Source organism: Oncorhynchus kisutch, linkage group LG14, assembly GCF_002021735.2.
Source record: "Oncorhynchus kisutch isolate 150728-3 linkage group LG14, Okis_V2, whole genome shotgun sequence".
NCBI classification, from domain to species: Eukaryota; Metazoa; Chordata; class Actinopteri; order Salmoniformes; family Salmonidae; genus Oncorhynchus; species Oncorhynchus kisutch.
The window spans coordinates 36,745,728-36,768,654 of NC_034187.2; the positions used below are offsets into that span (position 1 = coordinate 36,745,728).

Consider the following 22,927-nt stretch of genomic DNA (forward strand, 5'->3'; position numbering starts at 1 on the left):
CTGATAGGGTAACCCCTAACCCTAGTGTAGCCTCCTCCGCTCCTCTCTGATATGACACGTCACCATTCACCTCTGATTTCCCGCTAACAAACGCCTCTGACTTCCCAACCCACTCACTCGCACACGCATGCACGCACACAGCCATACACACATGCACACTCATGCACATCTGCCTGTGTGTGTTTGTAAAGTGCACACAATATTTCCCCTCTCTTCCACTTCACGTTGCCTTAACTTTTATTTTCAAGAATTCATTCCCTTCAGTTTTTTTTCCAATTCTCTCGACGCCTTTTCAGTTTGTTCTGGTCCTATTCCTATATCTTTTCTACCCATATGAACACAAATAAAATATTTTTTTAATGATGTGTTTTCTCTCCAGAAACGGGCATGGTCGGACCATAAGAGGGAGTGTAAATGTCTCCGCAGCCTCCATCCCAGAATCCCCACTGACTCTGTCCGTCTGGCAGCCAGGATCATCTTTAGATTGGTACGCCTCCCCTGACTCGCTCAACGATTGGTTCAATGTCCTGAATTGACTGGTCAATCCGTTTTTTCAATCCATTCATTTCAGGAAGTGATTTGAAACTCATTTCAGAAGTAGAAAAATCCTCACAGAAAATGAAGATGGAATTGAGCCCAACCCTTTACTAGGGTTAACAGACCTGGATGAGAGAGGTTGTTTCGTTTTTAGACGGTTCTCGTGATAAATAATTGATCTCGTCTAGTTTGACACTTTTACCATTTTCCTCTTGTTTTTCCACCACTTCTATCTCCTACATCTCTCTCTCTCCTCCCCCTCTCTCTCTCTCCTCCCCCTCTCTCTCACTCTCCTCTTCCTTTAGTTGAGTCCATCGCAGACTTCTCCAGGGCTGTGTTCTTTAGAGGAGCATGAGTCACGTAAGTCTCTCCCTCCTCCCCCTCTCTCTCCCTCCTCCCCCCCTCTCTCCCTCTCCTCTTCCTTTAGTTGAGTCCATCGCAGACTTCTCCAGGGCTGTGTTCTTTAGAGGAGCATGAGTCACGTAAGTCTCTCCCTCCTCCCCCTCTCTCTCCCACCTCCCCCCCTCTCTCCCTCTCCTCTTCCTTTAGTTGAGTCCATCGCAGACTTCTCCAGGGCTGTGTTCTTTAGAGGAGCATGAGTCACGTAAGTCTCTCCCTCCTCCCCCTCTCTCTCCCTCCTCCCCCTCTCTCTCCCTCTCCTCTTCCTTTAGTTGAGTCCATCGCAGACTTCTCCAGGGCTGTGTTCTTTAGAGGAGCATGAGTCACGTAAGTCTCTCCCACCTCCCCCCCTCTCTCCCTCTCCTCTTCCTATAGTTGAGTCCATCGCAGACTTCTCCAGGGCTGTGTTCTTTAGAGGAGCATGAGTCACGTAAGTCTCTCCCACCTCCCCCTCTCTCTCCCTCTCCTCTTCCTATAGTTGAGTCCATCGCAGACTTCTCCAGGGCTGTGTTCTTTAGAGGAGCATGAGTCACGTAAGTCTCTCCCTCCTCCCCCTCTCTCTCCCTCCTCCCCCTCTCTCTCCCTCTCCTCTTCCTATAGTTGAGTCCATCGCAGACTTCTCCAGGGCTGTGTTCTTTAGAGGAGCATGAGTCACGTAAGTCTCTCCCTCCTCCCCCTCTCTCTCCCTCCTCCCCCTCTCTCTCCCTCTCCTCTTCCTATAGTTGAGTCCATCGCAGACTTCTCCAGGGCTGTGTTCTTTAGAGGAGCATGAGTCACGTAAGTCTCTCCCTCCTCCCCCTCTCTCTCCCTCTCCTCTTCCTATAGTTGAGTCCATCGCAGACTTCTCCAGGGCTGTGTTCTTTAGAGGAGCATGAGTCACGTAAGTCTCTCCCTCCTCCCCCTCTCTCTCCCTCTCCTCTTCCTATAGTTGAGTCCATCGCAGACTTCTCCAGGGCTGTGTTCTTTAGAGGAGCATGAGTCACGTAAGTCTCTCCCACCTCTCTCTCCCTCTCCTCTTCCTATAGTTGAGTCCATCGCAGACTTCTCCAGGGCTGTGTTCTTTAGAGGAGTATGAGTCACGTAAGTCTCTCCCACCTCCCCTACAAAAGTGACATTCAATACTTTGTTTAGCCTTTTTCTCTTCTAACAAAACAACATATATCCATATAGAAAGATACAGAGTCAATCACAATCTCCTCCACAGTTCTTTACATTCATCTCTCATTTTCAAACACAAACATCAACTCAGACAGCAGGAGAAGTCCTTTCTAGCCTGGCCAGGGTGGGACATGGCATGGCCGTGCATCTGCAGGTGGTGTTTACATGTTGTCCCCAGGTCTCAGATGAAGTACACAACGTCAGCTACAGGACCAGGTGTTGGTTAGACGTGACAAAGTGGGGACAGTATTAGACACAGGGACATTGTCAGACATATTGGGGACATCATACCTAGTTGAGACACAGTTTCAGATATAGTTTGGTCAGTGTAAGACATAATGGGGACATTAGACAAGATGAGGACAGTGTCAGACATAATGGGGACATTAGACAAGATGAGGACAGTGTCAGACACAGTGTGGACAGTAGTAGGGGCGGAAGGAGAAATTGTATTTGTCTGGCTAAAACCTGTGGCTCTCTTCCAGTCTCTTAGTCTAGCTAGCAGCTTCCCACAACATGGGAATATAACCAGAGCATCACTCCTCATGAAATATACAGGAAGCGGTCAACAAGGCAGCTCAGATGTGACCAAAGCATTCTTCTCATTATAATGGTGATCACGAAGTCTCTGTTTTGACTATGTTGGTCGACTAGCATGCAGATACTGTATATGGTAGAAACAGTATGGTGACCGTAACCAGTATTAATGGACCCAGGTTATTTCACTTGTAATTATCAGAAACTAAGATGGCGGCAGAGAGACCCCTCCAAGTACCTACTATGGAAACCTCTAGGAAGGGAAGGAAAATAATAGGCACCACCACTAGATTATGGTTTTTGAAGATTTTTCTTTTCATTTTGTTTCCCCACAATTTATTTAACCAGGGGAAACCCATTGAGATCAGGGTCTCATTTTACAAGGGTGCCCTAGGAACAATACATCAACATGGTCAGTCTCAATACAACACTATACATTTACAATTACACATTAGAACAAATGCAATTCAAAAGCAACAGATACAATTACACATCCGTCAACACAAGTGCAGTTACAGTGCATTCGGAAGATATTCACACCCCTTCCCTTTTCCACATTTAGTTTCGTTACAGCCTTATTCTAAAATGTATTAAATAAATGTTTTTCCTCATCAATCTACACACAATACCCTATAATGACAAAGCGAAAACAGGTTTTTAGAAATGTTTGCAAATGTATTACAAATACAAACAAATACCTTATTTACGTAAGTATTCAGACCCTTTGCGATGAGACTCGAAAATGAGCTCAAGTGCTTACAGTGCATGTCAGAGCAAAAACCAAGCCATGAGGTCAAAGGAATTGTCTATAGAGCTCCGAGACAGGATTGTGTCGAGGCACAGATCTGGGGAAGGGTAACAAAACATTTCTGCAGCATTGAAGGTCCCCAAGAACACAGTGGCCTCCATCATTCTTAAATGGAAGAAGTTTGGAACCACCAAGACTCTTCCTGAGCTGGCCGCCCGGCCAAACTACCAATCGGGAGAGAGGGCCTTGGTCAGGGAGGTGACAACCATCTCTGCAGCACTCCACCAATCAGGCCTTTATGGTAGAGTGGACAGACGGAAGCCACTCCTCAGTAAAAGGCACATGACAGCCCGCTTGGAGTTTGCCAAAAGGCACCTAAAGGAACCAGTACATGAGAAGCAATATTGTCTGGTCTGATGAAACCAAGATTGAACTCTTTGGCCTGAATGCCAAGCGTCATGTCTGGCGGAAACCTGGCACTTGAAGCATGGTGGTGGCAGCATCATGCTGTGGGGATGATTTTCAGCGGCAGGGACTGGGAGACTACAGGACAACAACCTGTTGACAACAACAGGACAACAACCCTAAGCACACAGCCAGACTTGAACTCGATCGAACATCTCTGGAGAGACCTGAAAATAGCTGTGCAGTAACTCTCCCCATCCAACATGACAGAGCTTAAGAGGAACTGCAGAGAAGAATGGGAGAAACTCCCCAAATACAGGTGTGCCAAGCTTGTAGCTTGTAGCACACCAAGACGACTCGAGGCCGTAATCGCTGCCAAAGGTGCTTCAACAAAGTACAGAGTAAATGGTCTGAATACTTTTGGAAATGTGATATTTCAGTTTTGTATTTGTAATACATTTCTACAAACCTGTTTTTGCTTTGACATTATGGTGTGCAGATTGATGAGTGAAAAAAAACAATTGAATCAGTTGTAGATGATATGGCTGTAATGTAACTAAATATGGAAAAAGTCAAGGGGCCTGATTACTTTCCGAAAGCACTTCAGTAATGTCACGGTGGCGGAGAGCACCCACGCAGCAATGGAGAGTCAGTTGGATTTCTTAATGGAGTGATTACTCTGGTACCACAGCGCTTTCCTCAGATATCTCTCCAGGGGGATGCACATCATCAAGAAAATGTTGACTAAGAGAAAGAAATGTACGTAGAATGTTTGGGTAAATCCTAACGGTTGTCCCCTGGTTAGGAAATGCACAGCCCTGATTGAAGACCTAGATGAGATCTGAGATGAGAAGATGTATGACAAATATAACAGGAGCCGCGTTAGTAGCTCCGACGTAACAGAGTATAGCTAGTCACATAGATAGCAGGCAGAGCAACACAGTACAATATTAAATCAATGGTCGCTTCGAAAACTCTTTGAGAGTGACTATTCATGTTCAGGAGATCTTAAGTATTCCAGATTTTTTTTTCCCAGCACAGAATACCATATCTGAGGAGTCATGGTATGCCATGGAAGCGGGTTGTATGCTCCATTTCAATTTTAGAGTTCAAGTTTATGAGAAGTTCCTAGTGTCATTTGTGTCGTGCATCTTGTCTTCTATGTAAAAACTCATGTGATATCCATAGCTGAAGTACATTTCATATAGGCCTGATTTATGTGTGTTCTGTGTATTAAGCTGTGATTAACGAACTGCAGCTCGTCAGTTTGGGTTGTTGATCGTCTCATGTGTATATCATATATTCTTTGTGTATTTTATGTTTTCAAGTGTTCCAAAATATATGAGCGTTGAATTGTTTTATCCCAGACTGTAGAGTTTACAGTGGACTGGTGAGCCACGTATATTCATTTACCCACCACAAACAACACTGTAGCAGGGACTTAAACGTCACTAAACAGAAACCTGTTAGACCGGTCTTTCCCAACTCTGATCCTTGAGACCCCCAACAGCACTCAGCACTAGTCACTAAACAGAAACCTGTTAGACCGGTGTTTCCCAACTCTGATCCTTGAGACCCCCAACAGCACTCAGCACTAGTCACTAAACAGAAACCTGTTAGACCGGTGTTTCCCAACTCTGATCCTTGAGACCCCCAACAGCACTCAGCACTAGTCACTAACCAGAAACCTGTTAGACCGGTGTTTCCCAACTCTGATCCTTGAGACCCCCAACAGCACTCAGCACTAGTCACTAAACAGAAATCTGTTAGACCGGTGTTTCCCAACTCTGATCCTTGAGACCCCCAACAGCACTCAGCACTCGTCACTAAACAGAAACCTGTTAGACCGGTGTTTCCCAACTCTGATCCTTGAGACCCCCAACAGCACTCAGCACTCGTCACTAAACAGAAACCTGTTAGACCGGTGTTTCCTAACTCTGATCCTTGAGACCCCCAACAGCACTCGTCACTAAACAGAAACCTGTTAGACCGGTGTTTCCCAACTCTGCTCCTTGAGAACCCCCAACAGCACTCATTTTTGTTGTAGCCTCTGACAAACTCACGTGATTCAACTCATTGAGGGCTTGATGATGAGTGTACAAGTTGAATCAGGTGTGCTTGTCTGGGGGCTACAATAAAAATGTGTGCTGTTGGGGGTACTGGGGGGTACTGGAGGACTGGAGTTGGACCATAGAGAATAGACAACAGATATTTTGATCGTTTCTGATGTGGTGATTGATTTGTATTTATTTTACATCATTCGTTTCATGATAATAAGGCCCGCATAAGTATAAACATTTTGTAATATACTTCAACACATTACTATAGCACGAAATATTGATCTTTTCATGATATACTGTTGACACCATTCTGAATCAGGTCATATTTGTCATTTGTAGTAGTTACTTCTAGGATAGCCAATGTTGTGCGTACCTCTCTGTGTCTCTCTGTGTGGATCGTTACCGGTCTTCCTCTCAGCAACAAATATAGCATAGATTTCTTTTTTTTCATGTTGATTACTTAGCAGGAAATATGAATAATGCGAAAACAAAGACCGACCGTGTCACTGTGCTCGTGAGGCTCCACTGACCGCTCTTTCTCCTATACAGACCTGTGTGATATGGGAGAGGAGAGGAGGGAGGGTCTGTCTCAGCTGAGCTCCATGCTCCAGCTTTACATCCAACAGGAAGTCCCCAACATCATGCAGGAACTACCCGCCGTGGACCCCCTCAACCTGCTGGCCAAGGTAGATCACTGCAGCTGTGTGTTTGTGTGTGGCTTGCATGCGTGTGAGACAGACAGACAGAACGTTGTGTTGTCCCAATGATGTGAAACAAGATGAAGTAGTGAAGAGGCAGGGCTCACACTATAGTACCCAGTCTCTCTCACTGCAGACTGTTTCTCTGCGCTGTTGATGGGCTGGTCATACCTTCACATATGTCTAAAAGATTCCCAGCAGGCCTGATGTGTAAATGGTGTGTGTTTGTAGACCGTAAAAGTGTGTTGTTCCTGGTATTCCTGATGATCTCAATGTGTTTCTCAGCATGAAACCGGACCTCACTCCTCCCAGGTCTTCAACCTGCAGCTGCTTTCCACTCATGTACTTCTCTAGGCTGTTTCTGTCTCTTAATCAGGTGTGTGTGTGTGTGTGTGTGTGTGTGTGTGTGTGTGTGTGTGTGTGTGTGTGTGTGTGTGTGTGTGTGTGTGTGTGTGTGTGTGTGTGTGTGTGTGTCGCATGAATATACGTTTGTGTGTGAGATGAACTGTTATAAAAAGCAACAGCTGTTTTACATTACATGGCGAGCTAGCCTTCTGGGCCCATCTCTGTCTTTATAAACCATCTCACACCAAGACCTGGTTCTGATAACATACAGGTGTGTGTGTGTGTGCGTCATTCGTGTGTCAGAGAGAGACAGATGCTCTCTAAAGTGAATCCTTCTGTGGAACTCCACATCTACATAATGCAAATCAGTCCAACTTTAGTCCAGAGTTCCTGGACAGAGAAGGTGAGTTAAGGGGAGAGAGGAAGGGGGTGGGGTGGACAGACTGGGATGGACCGACGGACAATGAGACCGTCAGACGGCTGGACTGACAGACAGACAGGCAGACAAAAATTGCTGAATGACATTTTTAATTTCAGACAGGATTCACACTGCCCCTGGGATAACACACATACACACAAACACACACACACACACACATAGCTAGTCCCTTGGAAAAAAGGGCTCTCTTTAGAGATGAATGGGATGTGTTTCACTTTAATAAAAAAAAGTGTCATGCGAATTGAGGCTGTTCTGAGAGCATAAGGGGGTAACAAACGCTATTAGGAAGGTGTTCCTAATGTTTTGTACACTCAGTGGCCAGTTTATTAGGTACATCTAGAACCGGGTCAGAACCCCTTTTGCCTCCAGAACAGACTGAATTATTTGGGGCATGGAAACATTGCTCAATTGGTATCAAGGACTCTAACGAGTAACAGGAAACCATTCCCCACTGCCACCACCAGCCTGTACCGTTGAGACCAGGCAGGATGGGGCCATGGGCTCAAATCCTGATTCTGCCATCAGCATGACCCAACTGGAATCGGGATTCGTCGGAGCAGGCAATGTTTTTCCACTCCTCAATTGTCCAGTGTTGTTGATTCACTTGCCCACTGGAGCTGCTTCTTGTTTTTAGCTGATAGGAGTAGAACCTGGTGTGGTCGTCTGCTGCAATAGCCCATCCGCGGGCACGAGTTGTGTGTTCCGAGATGCCGTTCTGCACACCACTGTTTTTATTGCGTCGTTATTTGCCTTTTTGTGGCCCGCCTGTTAGCTTGCACGATTCTTGCCATTCTCCTTTTTTGCCTCTCATCAATGAGCTGTTTTCGCCCACAGGACTGCTGCTGACTGGATGTTTTTTGTTTGTCGCACCATTCTCGGCAAACCATAGATACTGTCGTGCTTGAAAAGCCTAGGAGACCTGCCGTTTCTGAGATACTGGAACCGGCGCGCCTGGCAGCGACTATCATACCACGCTCAAAGCCGCTTAGGTCACTCATTTTGCCAATTCTATCGTTCAATCGAACCGTAACTGAATGCCTTGATGCCGGTCAGCCTGCTTTAACCATTTTCATGAACGGGGTGGTGTACCTAATAAACAGTCCACTAAGTATGATTAAAAAATACCTAATAAACATATTCTAACACAGTAATTTGATTAATAAAATGTTTAATCAATTGTCTTCCTCAAATGGTCCGGAGAATGGACCATTTGGACCATTTGGACCATTTGGACCATTTGGAAAGGAAATGATGGTGCACTCTTTGCGAGAGGGAGGGAATTTGATTTGATTGGTCCTCAACTCAAGGCTGACTCTTATTTTTAGGATAAAATGGAGTTAGCCTGCTCCAGAGCAGGTTACGTTCGAAGGTTTCGTTACCATAGAAATTTACCAGGTGTCATGACTTTATATTCATAAATTATTTAAGCCACAAACAATGTTTAATTGTTATCCAATTTAAATTAATCATGTAACACTTAACTCATTAGGATTTGGGGCACCATGGAAGAGGTTGTTTTAAAGAGTCACCATCTGAATTAAACTCTAAGGTATAACTATTACATCGATAAACAGTCATCTTATAAATCTTATAAAATCCTCATTCTGACAGTCATAGCCACATGCTTCTGCAAAAACCACAGCCTTGCTCATGATTCAGTACTGCAACAATTGGTTTTAATTATTTATTTACTGGCTAACTAAATAATAACACAGAATAAACATACAACCTTTACATGAGACAAAGGTCCCTAGCGGACTGACACAATATGGCATTTTACCCAACGACATGGGGTGTAAGAAAGAGACACTTATCGTGGATACATTTTCTCACACTCATATAGTTTGCACACGAACCCGCCGCCCGTTCGAAATAAGAAATCATAAATGTATTTACGTGTGGGTGATCTTGTCCGTTGTGTAGTCCTGAACATAACTACAGAAGCTGCTTATTTGAAGATAAGCCAGTCGTGATGATGGTTCCAGTGCGGTGAGGAGAGTAGTGTACTGCGGTGATTTGAGACTCGTAGTAGGATGGGATGGTTTGAAGAGTTTGAGATATTTGATTCAGGACAGCTAATCAGCTGTACCAGTGATTGTCTGAGGGGAGTTTTACGCCTCTTCCTCCTCGTGTTGATAGTCAGGATTTAGACCACTTCAGACGTGGGCTGCAGCTCCCCGTCTTTCCTGTTCTAAAGAAAGGTGAGTTTATTTCTTCACCTTGTGTTGAGGTTCAAAGTTCCAACCATTTCAGACATGTAGCTATTGCGCCACGCTTTTCTGGTCTAAAGTTAATTTTGTTACCAAGGCTTTTTATGCACACTGGCCAAAGGGGACGTCTCCTTCCGTCTAACACGTTTTCTGACCTCACTCGGGGCGTGGCTACTTAATGTGCAAAGGATATGATTGGAAGTTCTCTTATGACTCCTAAAAAATATCATAACAAAAATACTTCATTTTTTCATATCCTATGCACAACGCATTGGATGGAAACTTGACAGGTAAAGGGGGTATCCTTTTCAATTTAGTATTTTGTCCATACAGTTTTTAATGACATCACAAAATTAAAAACAATGTGACATCAGTTTTCTATAACTCCCCACTGACCATTCAGAACATTCTTTGTTAGAATTATTGTTCCATTATCTACTTTTTTGGACATTATAGTTTTGGGTGGGCAAAAGTCTGGAGACAAGACATTCTTTTAGGCAATATCGGAGCGTAGAGCGAGAGTCCTCTCCTGCTTAATTACGACCGGGTGAGGAGGTGTCAAAATCCACACACCAGTTCTCTCCTCCCCTCTGCGGGTGAGAAGGTCTGGTTACTGTCAGCCATTACCAAACTGATCTGACCCAATGTGATCCTCACAGGACAGCCATGACACTGGCTAAAAGGTGATCCACTTTTGTGTCAACGGTTATTCCCGAGTTGAACTCAGAATTTACCAAAGCTAGCTCGTCAAACTCCTCTATCCCGTGTCGTAGTACGCCCCTCTGATTTGTAAAGAGTATGTTTTTGTACACAGTTAAAGTGTGTTCCTGGTATTCCTGATGATCTCGTTGTGTTTCTCAGCATGAAACCGGAACTCACTCTTCCCAGGTCTTCAACTTGCAGCTGCTCTCCACTCATGTACTTCTCTAGTCAGGCCTAGGTGTGTGTGTGTGTGTAATGTATCTGTTTTTTGTTGTGTGTGTGAGCGAGCGCATTTAAATGAATGTCTTGTTTAAAGTGTTTATTTACAGTTGCGTGATTTGTTAGAATTTTGTGTGTTATCCCAGACTAGAATTGGAACCAGAGAGGGGGTTAGTTAAGGTGATGGTCTTGTCAGGGACGCACAAACAACTGTTGTGTGAATGTACATTTGTGTGTTTTTATTAGGTTGTGTGTGAGATGAACTGTTATAAAAAGCAACAGCTGTTTAACATTACATGGCTAGCTAGCCTCCTGGGCCCATCTCTGTCTTTATAAACCATCTCACACCAAGACCTGGTTCTGATAACCATCACTGTTCAAATAGCAAACATAAACACGTGTGTCAGAGAGAGACAAAGACGCTCTCTACAGTGAGTCCTTCTGTGGAACTCCACATCCTATAGTACATAATGCAAAAGGGAGAGCGGTACAGACCGACAGGCGGACAGAACTGGTCTGATTAGGCATCATGGAAGGAAGGTATAATCTCCATTACAAATGAGTGAGTGGGCTGTTTCTCCACTTAGTGTAGTCTCTTCCCCGAACGAATAGTTCAATATCAAACAGGATTCACACCGGCCCTGGGATAACACATGCACACACTCTGGGATAAGTGGGTGTTTTGTGTGTGTTTTCACTGTTATTGTATTTATTTATTCGTTATTAAGTCAAAATTATCCTCGGCCTTGACTGGTGTGGAGGAGGAATTCCCAATTAGTGTGGGATAGAAAAAGTGTCTGTGGAGATGAGAACTGGAAAACCCTGATTTTTAAACGGGAATGCTCCGATGGGACCTCTAACATTCCGAGGGAGGAAAAGAGCGATCGAGAGAGGAGTATCGACTCGTTTAATTAAAGTTGTGGAGCAAGGGTTGGTTGTCACCCTGGAGAAAGGGAGCAGGAGAGAGGGAGAGAAAGAGATTGTGTGTGTGTGAGAGTTATTGAAACAGAATACTCCTCATGCATTCATGAGCACAGATAGAATATATTCTTCTGTAAGGTTCTGTTACTGTTGGAATCTTTCAGCTCTTCTTTGACTTGCTTGGTTTCTTTTAGTTTCTGAAGAAACGGAGTAAATTACCCTATGCAATGGGGTGCTGGCTGGATGAACATACAGCTCAGACTTATTTTGGTTTTGGTCAATAACTGATATCTCATACTTGGCGAGGGTGAACCAGAGATGGATGGAGAGAGCGATGAAGTGGCAGACAGAAAATGGCAGGTCTGTATCCATCTACCCCGGGAGAAAAAGAGAGCTGGAGAGTCGGGGAGAGAGACCACCCACTCAGATGTGTGTGTGTGTGTGTGTGTGTGTGTGTGTGTGTGTGTGTATGTGCGCGTGGTGTCTGGCCTTTTGCACTTTGCCCTTTGAACATACGTGTGACATATGTTGGCATCAGGTCTGAGACACTCCTCCTCATCACTCACTCCCTTTCACTTTTCCCTCCTTTCATCTCTCTCTTCCCCCAGGCTGAATATTGCCTTTGGTCATTCAATAATAATATTGTGTGTGGGTGTGGCTGCCTGAGGGAGGGCCAGTGCAGACACACTCATAATTACCCTTGAGGTCATTGAGGTCAATGGCCATACGGCAGACCACCAAAATCATATACATAGCACACACAGTATTCCTGATAATCCCATTATGGGAACGTGGAGTTGACAGTAGGAGAGAACCACAGCACCTGGGAATGATGGCTGTTGGATGGAATACTACACTGTTTCAGCTCCATGGAATTACCACTAATTCTCATAGTTTATTATGATATGTCCAGTATTCCGTGGCAGTGTTTCTTAACCTTTTTTTATTCCAGGGACTGCCATGGTCTTTTCTGGGAAAGGAACAGGCAAGCTATGGCCCTTCCTCCTTGGGTTTATATTACATCTAACACTATAGATCTAATTAAACAAGTGTCAGGCTTCTGACTATCTCAGGGACCGCTCAGCATTATCCTAGGGACCGGTAGTGGCCCCCAGACCGCAGGCTGAGCAACACTGCTCCCTGGCCTCCCTGTCATTTGATCCCAGGTGCTAGGTAGCACCTCGGTATAGGGAGGGAAACTTCACCTGATAGTAGCTGAATGTAACATGAATGCAATACACCATCATATTATTATGTAGTTGTAGCCAATGCTAGGCTTATGACCATGATAATTCACTGATATTAAATCCTCTCAATGAAGAGACACTGAAAACGTTCAGAGAGCTGAGGGCCGTAGGTAGTAGTTTGCACACACACACACACACACATCGGGACCAAGGCGATGTGCATTGTTCCACAGTGACTTCCTGTGGGAGAGGAAATTATGCCACTCCGCTGTCCCATCAACCTCTCCTTCTCGCCCCACTGACCTAGAGCACACACACAAATCTATGTAGGAATGAATTAAGACTATATACGTATATGAATGAGCAATGTCAGAGCGGAACGGACTAAGATACTGGAGAAGTATAGAGAACAGTATATACATATGAGATGAGTAATGCCAGATGTAAACATTATTAAGTGACTAAGATAGCGTAGAATAGTATAGAATACAATATATACATATGAGCTGAGTAATGCCAGATGTAAACATTATTAAAGTGACTAGTGTTCCATTCCTTAAAGTGGCCAGTGATTTCTAGTCTATACCTATAGGCAGCAACCTCTAATGTGCTAGTGATGGCTGTTTAACAGTCTGATGGCCTTGAGATAGAAGCTGTTTTTCAGTCTCTCGGTCCCAGCATTGATGCACCTGTACTGACCTCGCCTTCTGGATGATAGCGGGGTGAACAGGCAATGGCTTGGGTGGTTGATGTCCTTGATGATCTTTTTGGCCTTCCTGTGACTTTGGGTGCTGTAGGTGTCCATGAGGGTGGGTAGTTTGCCCCCGGTAATGCGTTGGGCAGACTGCACCACCCTCTGGAGACCCCTGCGGTTGCGTGCAGTTGCCATACCAGGCGGTGAATCAGCCCGACGGGATGCTTTTAATTGTGCATCTGTAAAAATCTGTGAGGGTTTTAGGTGACAAGCCACATTTCTTTAGCCTCCTGATGTTGAAGAGGCATGACATCAGTGTTACGGTGACCTTGTACTAGTAACCTGTATTGTAATGCAGCCTGTCATTCTCTATGCCACTAACAGGGGGCACTGTGTTCTCAGGTATGAGCCCACTCTCTTGTTTTAACTCTCTCTTCTCTCTCTCCCCCCATTTGTCTCTTTTTCTCTCTCTCCTGCTGGAATGGGTAGAGTAGATGAATAATGCATAGGTGGATGGGGCAAGAGGGAAGGAGGGCTAAGAAAACATGTTTTAAAGATATGATTAGGTACCATGTTTTTGGAATGTTCCGTGTATAGGCACTTTATATGAGCTGTGTGTGTGTGGGTGGGTGGGTGGTAGAAGGCTCTGGTGAAAGGCTAGTGGGTTTTAGCTGTAAAATGCCCCATTTAAGATTCCACTCAGTTGCAGAGAGCCTTATTTGGTGTGTTTGTGTGTGTGAGCACTAGTTAATCATTCTTCATCTTAATAATACTACCTTCCCTTACCCATGTCCTACTGCCCATTAAAATTAAGCCTCATCATTGTATTGTTCAGTGCCTTGCAAAAGTATTCATCCCCCTTGGTGTTTTTCCTATTTTGTTGCTTTACGACCTGTAATTTGAATGGATTTTTATTTGGATTTCATGTAATGGACATACATATAATAGTCCAAATTGGTGAAGTGAAAATTAAAAAAATACGTTTAAAAAAAAGTAAATAAAAGAAAAGTGGTGTGTGCATATGTATTCACCCCCTTTGCTATGAAGCCCCTAAATAAGTTCTGGTGCCACCGCATACCTTCAGAAGTTACATAATTAGTTAGATTGCACACAGGTGGACTTTATTTAAGTGTCACATGATCTGTCAAATGATCTCAGTATACATACACCTGTTCTGAAAGGCCCCAGAGTCTGCAAGACCACTAAGCAAGGGGCACCACCAAGCAAGAGGCACCATGAAGACCAAGGAGCTCTCCAAACAGGTCAGGGACAAAGTTGTGGAGAAGTACAGATCAGGGTTGGGCTATACAAAAATATTCAAAACTTTGAACATCCCACGGCACACCATTTTTTAAAATCCGTTATTCAAACATTTAAAGAATATGGCACCACAACAAACCTGCCAAGAGAGGGCCACCCACCAAAACTCACGGACCAGGCACGGGGGGGGGGGGCATTAATCAGAGACAACAAAGAGACCAAAGTTAACCCTGAAGGAGCTGCATCAAGGAAAATGTCTGGCGCAAACCCAACACCTCTCATCACCCCGAGAATACCATCCCCACAGTGAAGCATGGTGGTGGCAGCATCATGCTGTGGGGATGTTTTTAATCGTCAGGGACTGAGAAACTGGTCAGAATTGAAGGAATGATGAATGGCGCTAAATACAGGGAAATTCTTGAGGGAAACCTGTTTCAGTTTTCCAGAGATTTGAGACTGGGATGTAGGTTCACCTTCCAGCAGGAAAATGACCCTAAGCATACTGCTAAAGCAACACTCGAGTGGTTTAAGGGGAAACATTTAAATGTCTTGGAATGGCCCAGTCAAAGCCCAGACCTCAGTCCAATTGAGAATCTGTGGTATAACTTAAAGATTGCAGTACACCAGTGGAACCCATCCAACTTGCAGGAGATGGAGCAGTTTTGCCTTGAAGAATGGGCAAAAATCCCAGTGGCTAGATGTGCCAAGCTTATAGAGACATACTCCAAGAGACTTGCAGCTGTAGTTGCTGCAAAAGGTGACTCTACAAAGTATTGACTTTGGTTGAGTAGTTCCGCATGCTGACGTTGGCCAGTCTGCGTGGCTGTATTTTAGAGGCCCCCATAATGGTGGTGTAGATAATTTTTTGTTTTGCCTTTTTAAGCCAATTTCCTGGAATTGTACAAATTTCTCCATGGAGCTGAGATTTATTAGCAGTTCTAAGGTTGATTAACTGCAATTCTACACATTTTACCATGGAGTCGAGAGAAAATGTTGCAGTTTTAATGCTAGTTTCCTGCAATTCTATACATTTTTACATGGCTAATGGTGTTCTTTTGCTCAAATATAATAACAAAATCAAAACTGCTAAATTCAATATTTTGTGAATTTTCTATTCTCTGTGACTGTCTAGTTTTTATATTTGATTGATTGTTATCTTTCCTAACTGACTAAACTGTGAGAACTAAGGCTAGCTTTTTCAAACAGAATTTGCATCCTGTAGCACTAATTCCAGAAAGTTTTGGGACACTAAAGTCCATGGAGAATAAAAGCACCACCTCCCAGCTGTCCACCGCACTGAGGTTAAGAAACACTATCACCACCAATAAACCTACGATAATCGATAATTACAATTTTTCTACAGCTGACCATGCTTTCCACCTGGCTACCCTTACCCCGGCCAACAGCTCTGCACCCCCCTCTGGCAGCAACGGCAGCACAAGAACTGTTCGTCGAGAGCTTCATGAAATGGGTTTCCATGGCTGAACAGCTGCAAACAAGAATAAGATCACCATGCACAATGGCAAGCGTCGGCTGGAGTGTAGTAAAGCTCACCGCCATTGGACTCAGTCCGCCAGGAGAACGCTACCTACCCGATTTGCATCGTGGTAACTGTACATTTTGATGGAGGATGTCTGGGGCTGTTTTTCATGGTTTGGGTTAGGCCCCTTAGTTCCAGTGAAGGGAAATCTTAACGATAGAGCATACAAAGCTCAACAATAAGCTAAAGACCCTGGGACTAGACATCTCCCTCTGCAACTGGATCCTGGACTTCCTGATGGCACGCCCCCAGGTGGTAAGGGTAGGTAACAACACATCCGAAAACACTTGGCATGGGTCCTCAGGTCCTCAAAAGGTTCTACAGCTGCACCATCGAGAGCATCCTGACTAGTTGCATCACTGCCTGGTATGGCAGCAGCTGCTCGGCTTCTGACCACAAGGCACTACAGAGGGTAGTGCGAACGGCCCAGTACATCACTGGGGCAAAGCTGCCTGCCATCCAGGACCTCTACACCAGGCGGTGTCAGAGGAAGGCCCTAAAAATTGTCAAAGACTCCAGCCACCCTAGTCATAAATTGTTCTCTCTACTACCACACGGCAAGCGGTACTGGAGCCCCAAGTCGAGGTCCAAGAGGCAGATTCTACTCCCAAGCCATAAGACTCCTGAACATCTAGTCAAATGGCTACCCAGACTATTTTTATTGCCCCCTCCCCTCTCCACACCACTGCCACTCTCTGTTGCCATCTGTGTATAGACACTTTAATTAACTCTACCTACATGTGCATAATACCTCAACTAACCTGTGCCCCGCACATTGACTCTGTACCGGCACCCCCCTGTATATATTGTTCTTTTTTACTGCTGCTCTTTAATTACTTGTTACTTTTATCTTATTCTTATCTGTATTTTTTGAAACTGCATTGTTGGTTAGGGGCTCGTAAGTAAGCATTTCACTGTAAGGTCTACCTGTTGTATTCGGCGCAGGTGAATAATAACATTTGATTTGACAATGACATTCTTGACAATTCAGTGCTTCCAACTTTGTCAACAGTTTGGGGAAGGCCCTTTTAGCATGACAATGCCCCCCGTGCACAAAGCGAGGTCCATACAGAAATGGTTTGTCGAGGTCAGTGTGGAAGAACTTGACTGACCTGCACAGAGCCCTGACCTCAACCCCATCGAACACCTTTGGGATGAATTGGAATGCTGACTGCGAGCCAGGCCTAATCGACCAACATCAGTCGTGACCTCATAATATTCTTGTGGCTGAATGGAAGCAAGTCCCCGCAGCAATGTTCCAGCTTCTAGTGGAAAGCCTTCCTAGAAGAGTGGAGAGGGGGGACCAACTCCATATTAATGCCCATGATTTTGGAATGAGATGCTTGACAAGCTTACTTTTGGCCAAGTAGTGAATGTCCTCTATCTTTTCTACACACTTCCTATCTGTTTTTAGTTGTTTAAGTTTACATTGATAGCGTTCTTCCATCCCGAAAAGTAATAATACAAAATAAAACAATTGGGGACCTGGGCTTCCCCAAAAAACGTGTACGCGGTCCACCCAAGGATTTCAATGGCAGTGTGTGTGGGTGTGTGTCCAGGCAGATCGCTCAAGAAATGCGATGCCATTCCAGCCTGTTACCATCAAGTAGGCTTGTGGTTTGCTAGGGTGTTGGGAGCAGGGATGGGTTGTGTGTTCGATCCCAGTGCTTACAACACAATGGAACTCCAAGTCAATCTCACTTCTGTGAAATCAAACTGTCCACTTAGGAAGCAACACTGATTGACAATAAATGTCACATGCTGTTGTGCAAATGGAATAGACAACAGGTGGAAATTATAGGCAATTAGCAAGACACCCCCAATAAAGGAGTGGTTCTGCAGGTGATAACCACAGACCACTTCTCAGTTCCTATGCTTCCTGGCTGATGTTTTGGTCACTTTTGAATGCTGGCGGTGCTTTCACTCTTGTGGTAGCATGAGACGGAGTCTACAACCCACGCAAGTGGCTCAGGTAGTGCAGCTCATCCAGGATGGCACATCAATGCGAGCTGTGGCAAGAAGGCTTGCTGTGTCTGTCAGCGTAGTGTCCAGAGCATGGAGGCGCTACCAGGAGACAGGCCAGTACATCAGGAGACGTGGAGGAGGCCGTAGGAGGGCAACAACCCAGCAGCAGGACCGCTACCTCCGCCTTTGTGCAAGGAGGAGCAGGGGGAGCACGGCCAGAGCCCTGCAAAAAGACCTCCAGCAGGCCACAAATGTGCATGTGTCTGCTCAAACGGTCAGAAACAGACTCCATGAGGGTGGTATGAGTGCCCGACATCCACAGGTTGGGGTTGTGCTTACAGCCCAACACCGTGCACAACATTTGGCATTTGCCAGAGAACACCAAGATTGGCAAATTCGCCACTGGCGCCCTGTGCTCTTCACAGATGAAAGCAGGTTCATACTGAGCACATGTGACAGACGTGACAGAGTCTGGAGACGCCATGGAGAACGTTCTGCCCTCAGGAGACCATCCGCCACCTCAACAGGAGCATGCCCAGGCGTCGTAGGGAGGTCATACAGGCACGTGGAGGCCACACACACTACTGAGTCTCATTTTGACTTGTTTTAAGGACATTACATCAAAGTTGGTTCAGCCTGTAGTGTGGTTTTCCACTTTAATTTTGAGTGTGACTCCAAATCCAGACCTCCATGGGTTGATACATTTGATTTCCATTGATCATTTTTGTGTGATTTTTGTTGTCAGCACATTCATCTATGTAAAGAAAAAAGTATTTAATAAGAATATTTCATTCATTCAGATCTAGGATGTGTTATTTTAGTGTTCCCTTTATTTTTTGGAGCAGTGTATACATCTTTTTTAACACTATCCCAAACCTTAACTGTTCAGAATGAATGCCTAAACTTAACTTTTGAATTGTGATGTTTATGGACAAACGTCGGACTCTGAGGTGAGGCTGTGAGAGCGTGTTGGTGTGTCTGTGCTCTGCTGTGGTGCAATAAGCAGGGCCAGATTACATCTGGCCATGCAATGTTTTATTGCTTCCCCCTTGAACTTCCCGTCAACATGCCTTATTGTTATGCTGCTTCACCTCCCCCTGGACTGGGAACCATTTTACACAGAGACGCGCGCGCACACAACGGTCGGCATGTAACCCAGTGAACGACATAGAGCCTCTCCTCCTATTTCCTGAACTCCCACTTTCTATATCTGTCGCTCTCTACTTCTATCACTCTCCCCCCTGCTCTTTCTCTTCCTCTCGCTATTGCTCTGTGTAAATATCTCTACCTCTCTCTCTCCCTCTCTGGAGGGATGGAGGCACAGATTCAGTGAGAGAGGGATGAGGGGAGAGACTGTGGAATAGAGGAGAGTAGAGAGGGATACAGACTCTTTCAGCACCATCCTTTTCCATATTATGTCTTTCCATATTATGTCCATCTCTGATCAGCTACACAGGAAAGGGATGAAAATAGCCCATATTAATATAGGTAGTCTTAGAAATAAGGTTCATGAAGTCAATAACTTGCTAACATTAATATATTAGCCATTTGAGACTCAATTCCTTTGATACGGCAGTAGCAATACAAGGATATAACATCTATAGAAGAGACAGACATGCTTATGGGGAAGATGTATATATTCAGAGTCATATCCCTGTAATGCTTAGAGAATATCTCATGTCAAGTGTTATTGAAGTGTTGTGGTTGCAGGTTCAGCTGCCTCATCTAAAGCCTTTTCTTTTGGGGTGTTGCTATATACCAAGTGCTAACAGTCAGTATCTAAATAATGTGTGAAATGCTTGATCGTGTACGTGATGTAAACAGAGAGGTCTACTTTCTTGGGGACCTGAATATTGACTGGTTTTCATCAAGCTGTCCTCTCAAGAGGAAGCTTCTCTCTGGAACCAGTCCCTGTCATTTTGTATTTTTAAATGTATTTCACCTTTATTTAACCAGGTAGGCAAGTTGAGAACTCCTTTATTTAACCAGGTAGGCTAGTTGAGAACTCCTTTATTTAACCAGGTAGGCTAGTTGAGAACTCCTTTATTTAACCAGGTAGGCAAGTTGAGAACTCCTTTATTTAACCAGGTAGGCAAGTTGAGAACTCCTTTATTTAACCAGGTAGGCTAGTTGAGAACTCCTTTATTTAACCAGGTAGGCTAGTTGAGAACTCCTTTATTTAACCAGGTAGGCAAGTTGAGAACTCCTTTATTTAACCAGGTAGGCTAGTTGAGAACTCCTTTATTTAACCAGGTAGGCTAGTTGAGAACTCCTTTATTTAACCAGGTAGGCAAGTTGAGAACTCCTTTATTTAACCAGGTAGGCTAGTTGAGAACTCCTTTATTTAACCAGGTAGGCAAGTTGAGAACACCTTTATTTAACCAGGTAGGCAAGTTGAGAACTCCTTTATTTAACCAGGTAGGCAAGTTGAGAACTCCTTTATTTAACCAGGTAGGCTAGTTGAGAACTCCTTTATTTAACCAGGTAGGCTAGTTGAGAACTCCTTTATTTAACCAGGTAGGCAAGTTGAGAACTCCTTTATTTAACCAGGTAGGCTAGTTGAGAACTCCTTTATTTAACCAGGTAGGCTAGTTGAGAACTCCTTTATTTAACCAGGTAGGCTAGTTGAGAACACCTTTATTTAACCAGGTAGGCTAGTTGAGAACACCTTTATTTAACCAGGTAGGCTAGTTGAGAACTCCTTTATTTAACCAGGTAGGCTAGTTGAGAACTCCTTTATTTAACCAGGTAGGCTAGTTGAGAACTCCTTTATTTAACCAGGTAGGCTAGTTGAGAACACCTTTATTTAACCAGGTAGGCTAGTTGAGAACACCTTTATTTAACCAGGTAGGCTAGTTGAGAACACCTTTATTTAACCAGGTAGGCAAGTTGAGAACTCCTTTATTTAACCAGGTAGGCTAGTTGAGAACACCTTTATTTAACCAGGTAGGCTAGTTGAGAACACCTTTATTTAACCAGGTAGGCTAGTTGAGAACTCCTTTATTTAACCAGGTAGGCTAGTTGAGAACTCCTTTATTTAACCAGGTAGGCTAGTTGAGAACACCTTTATTTAACCAGGTAGGCTAGTTGAGAACACCTTTATTTAACCAGGTAGGCTAGTTGAGAACACCTTTATTTAACCAGGTAGGCTAGTTGAGAACACCTTTATTTAACCTGGCAGGCTAGTTGAGAACAAGTTCTCATTTACAACTGCGACCTGGCCAAGATAAAGCAAAGCAGTGTGACACAAACAATACAGAGTTACACATGGAATGAACAAACATACAGTCAATAATACAGTAGAAAAGTCTATATACGATGTGTGCAAATGAGGTGAGATTAGGGAGGTAAGGCAATAAATAGGCCGCAGTGGCAAAATAATTACAATTTAGCATTAACACTAGAGTGATAGATGTGCAGAAGACGAATCTGCAAGTAGAGATACAGGGGTGCAAAGGAGCAAAAAATAAATAACAATATGGGGATGAGGTAGACGGGTGTGCTATTTACAGATGGGCTGTCTACAGGTGCAATGATCGGCAAGCTGCTCTGACAGCTGATGCTTGAAGTTAGAGAGGGAGATTTAAGTCTCCAGCTTCAGTGATATTTGCAATTTGTTCCAGTCATTGGCAGCAGAGAACTGGAAGGAAAACCGGCCAAATGAGGATTTGGCCAAAGGAGGAATTGGCTTTGGGGATGACCAGTGAGATATACCTGCTGGAGCGCGTGCTATGGGTGGGTGCTGCTATGGTGACCAGAGAGCTGAGATCAGGCGGGGATTTACCTAGCAGAGACTTATAGATGACCTGGAGCCAGTGGGTTTGGCAACAAATATGAAGCGAGGGCCAGCCAACGAGAGCATACAGGTCGCAGCGGTGGGTAGTATATGAGGCTTTGGTAATCTGGTTCAGGTTATTAATCAACCTACCTGGGTGTTTAGAAACACTACAGGAACAAGATGTATTCATCACATTCATCACACTGAATAACTTTGTTCTTAAGCTATATACCTTTTAATTGGATGCAGTGATCTACAGTACCAGTCAAAAGTTTGGACACACCTACTCATTCCAGGGTTTTTCTTTTCTTTTTACTATTGTCTGCATTTGTAAAATAATAGTGAAGACCTCAAAACTATGAAATAACACATATGGAATCATGTAGTAACCAAAAAAGTGTTTAACAAATCAAAAATATATTTTATGTTTGAGTTCTTCAGAGTAGTCACTCTTTGCCTTGATGACAGCTTTGCATCATCTCTTGGCATTCTCTCAACCATCTTCATGAGGTAGTCACCTGGAATGCATTTCAATTAACAGGTGTGTTAAATTAATTTGTGGAATTTCTTTCCTTCTTAAAACTTCTTGTGACTCCCCATCCCGGGTCCGGGAGCGTAATCATCAACTGACACTAATTAGCATAACACAACGGACATAAATCTTCCTATTCATAAAAATCACAAGTGAAATATATTGAGACACAGCTTAGCCTTTTGTTAATCACCCTGTCATCTCAGATTTTCAAAATATGCGTTACAGCCAAAGCTAGACAAGCATTTGTGTAAGTTTATCGATAGCCTAGCATAGCATTATGCCTTGCTAGCAGCAGGCAACCTTGTCACGAAAATCAGAAAAGCAATCAAATTAAATCGTTTACCTTTGATCAACTTCGGTTGTTTTCACTCACAAGACTCCCAGGTAGATAGCCAAAGTTAATTTTTTCCCAAAATATTATTTTTGTAGGCGAAGTAGCTCCGTTTGTTCTTCACGTTTGGCTGAGAAATCGCCCAGAAATTGCAGTCACGAAAACGGCAAAAAATATTCAAAATTAGCTCCATAATATCGACAGAAACATGGCAAACGTTGTTTATAATCAATCCTCAAGGTGTTTTTCAAATATCTAT

The 22,927-nt window shown here is 44.1% G+C and overlaps 1 protein-coding gene across 3 annotated transcripts in view; it reads left to right on the forward strand.

Moving 5' to 3' along the window:
• smyd3 (SET and MYND domain containing 3) overlaps nucleotides 1-22,927 on the forward strand; it is a 194,312-nt gene that overhangs the window by 19,296 nt on the left and 152,089 nt on the right. For 2 of the 3 annotated variants that reach the window (XR_004202780.1, XM_020500909.2), the window contains exons 3-5: nucleotides 380-487; nucleotides 843-897; nucleotides 6,394-6,530. Coding sequence is in view for 2 of the 3 variants with exons in the window: in XM_020500909.2 (XP_020356498.2) it covers nucleotides 380-487; nucleotides 843-897; nucleotides 6,394-6,530 (300 nt within the window). In the remaining variant the exon portion in view is untranslated. Of the gene's footprint in view, nucleotides 1-379; nucleotides 488-842; nucleotides 898-1,864; nucleotides 1,920-6,393; nucleotides 6,531-22,927 lie in introns of all 3 variants that reach the window. The other variant, XM_031788326.1, reaches the window with a different exon arrangement.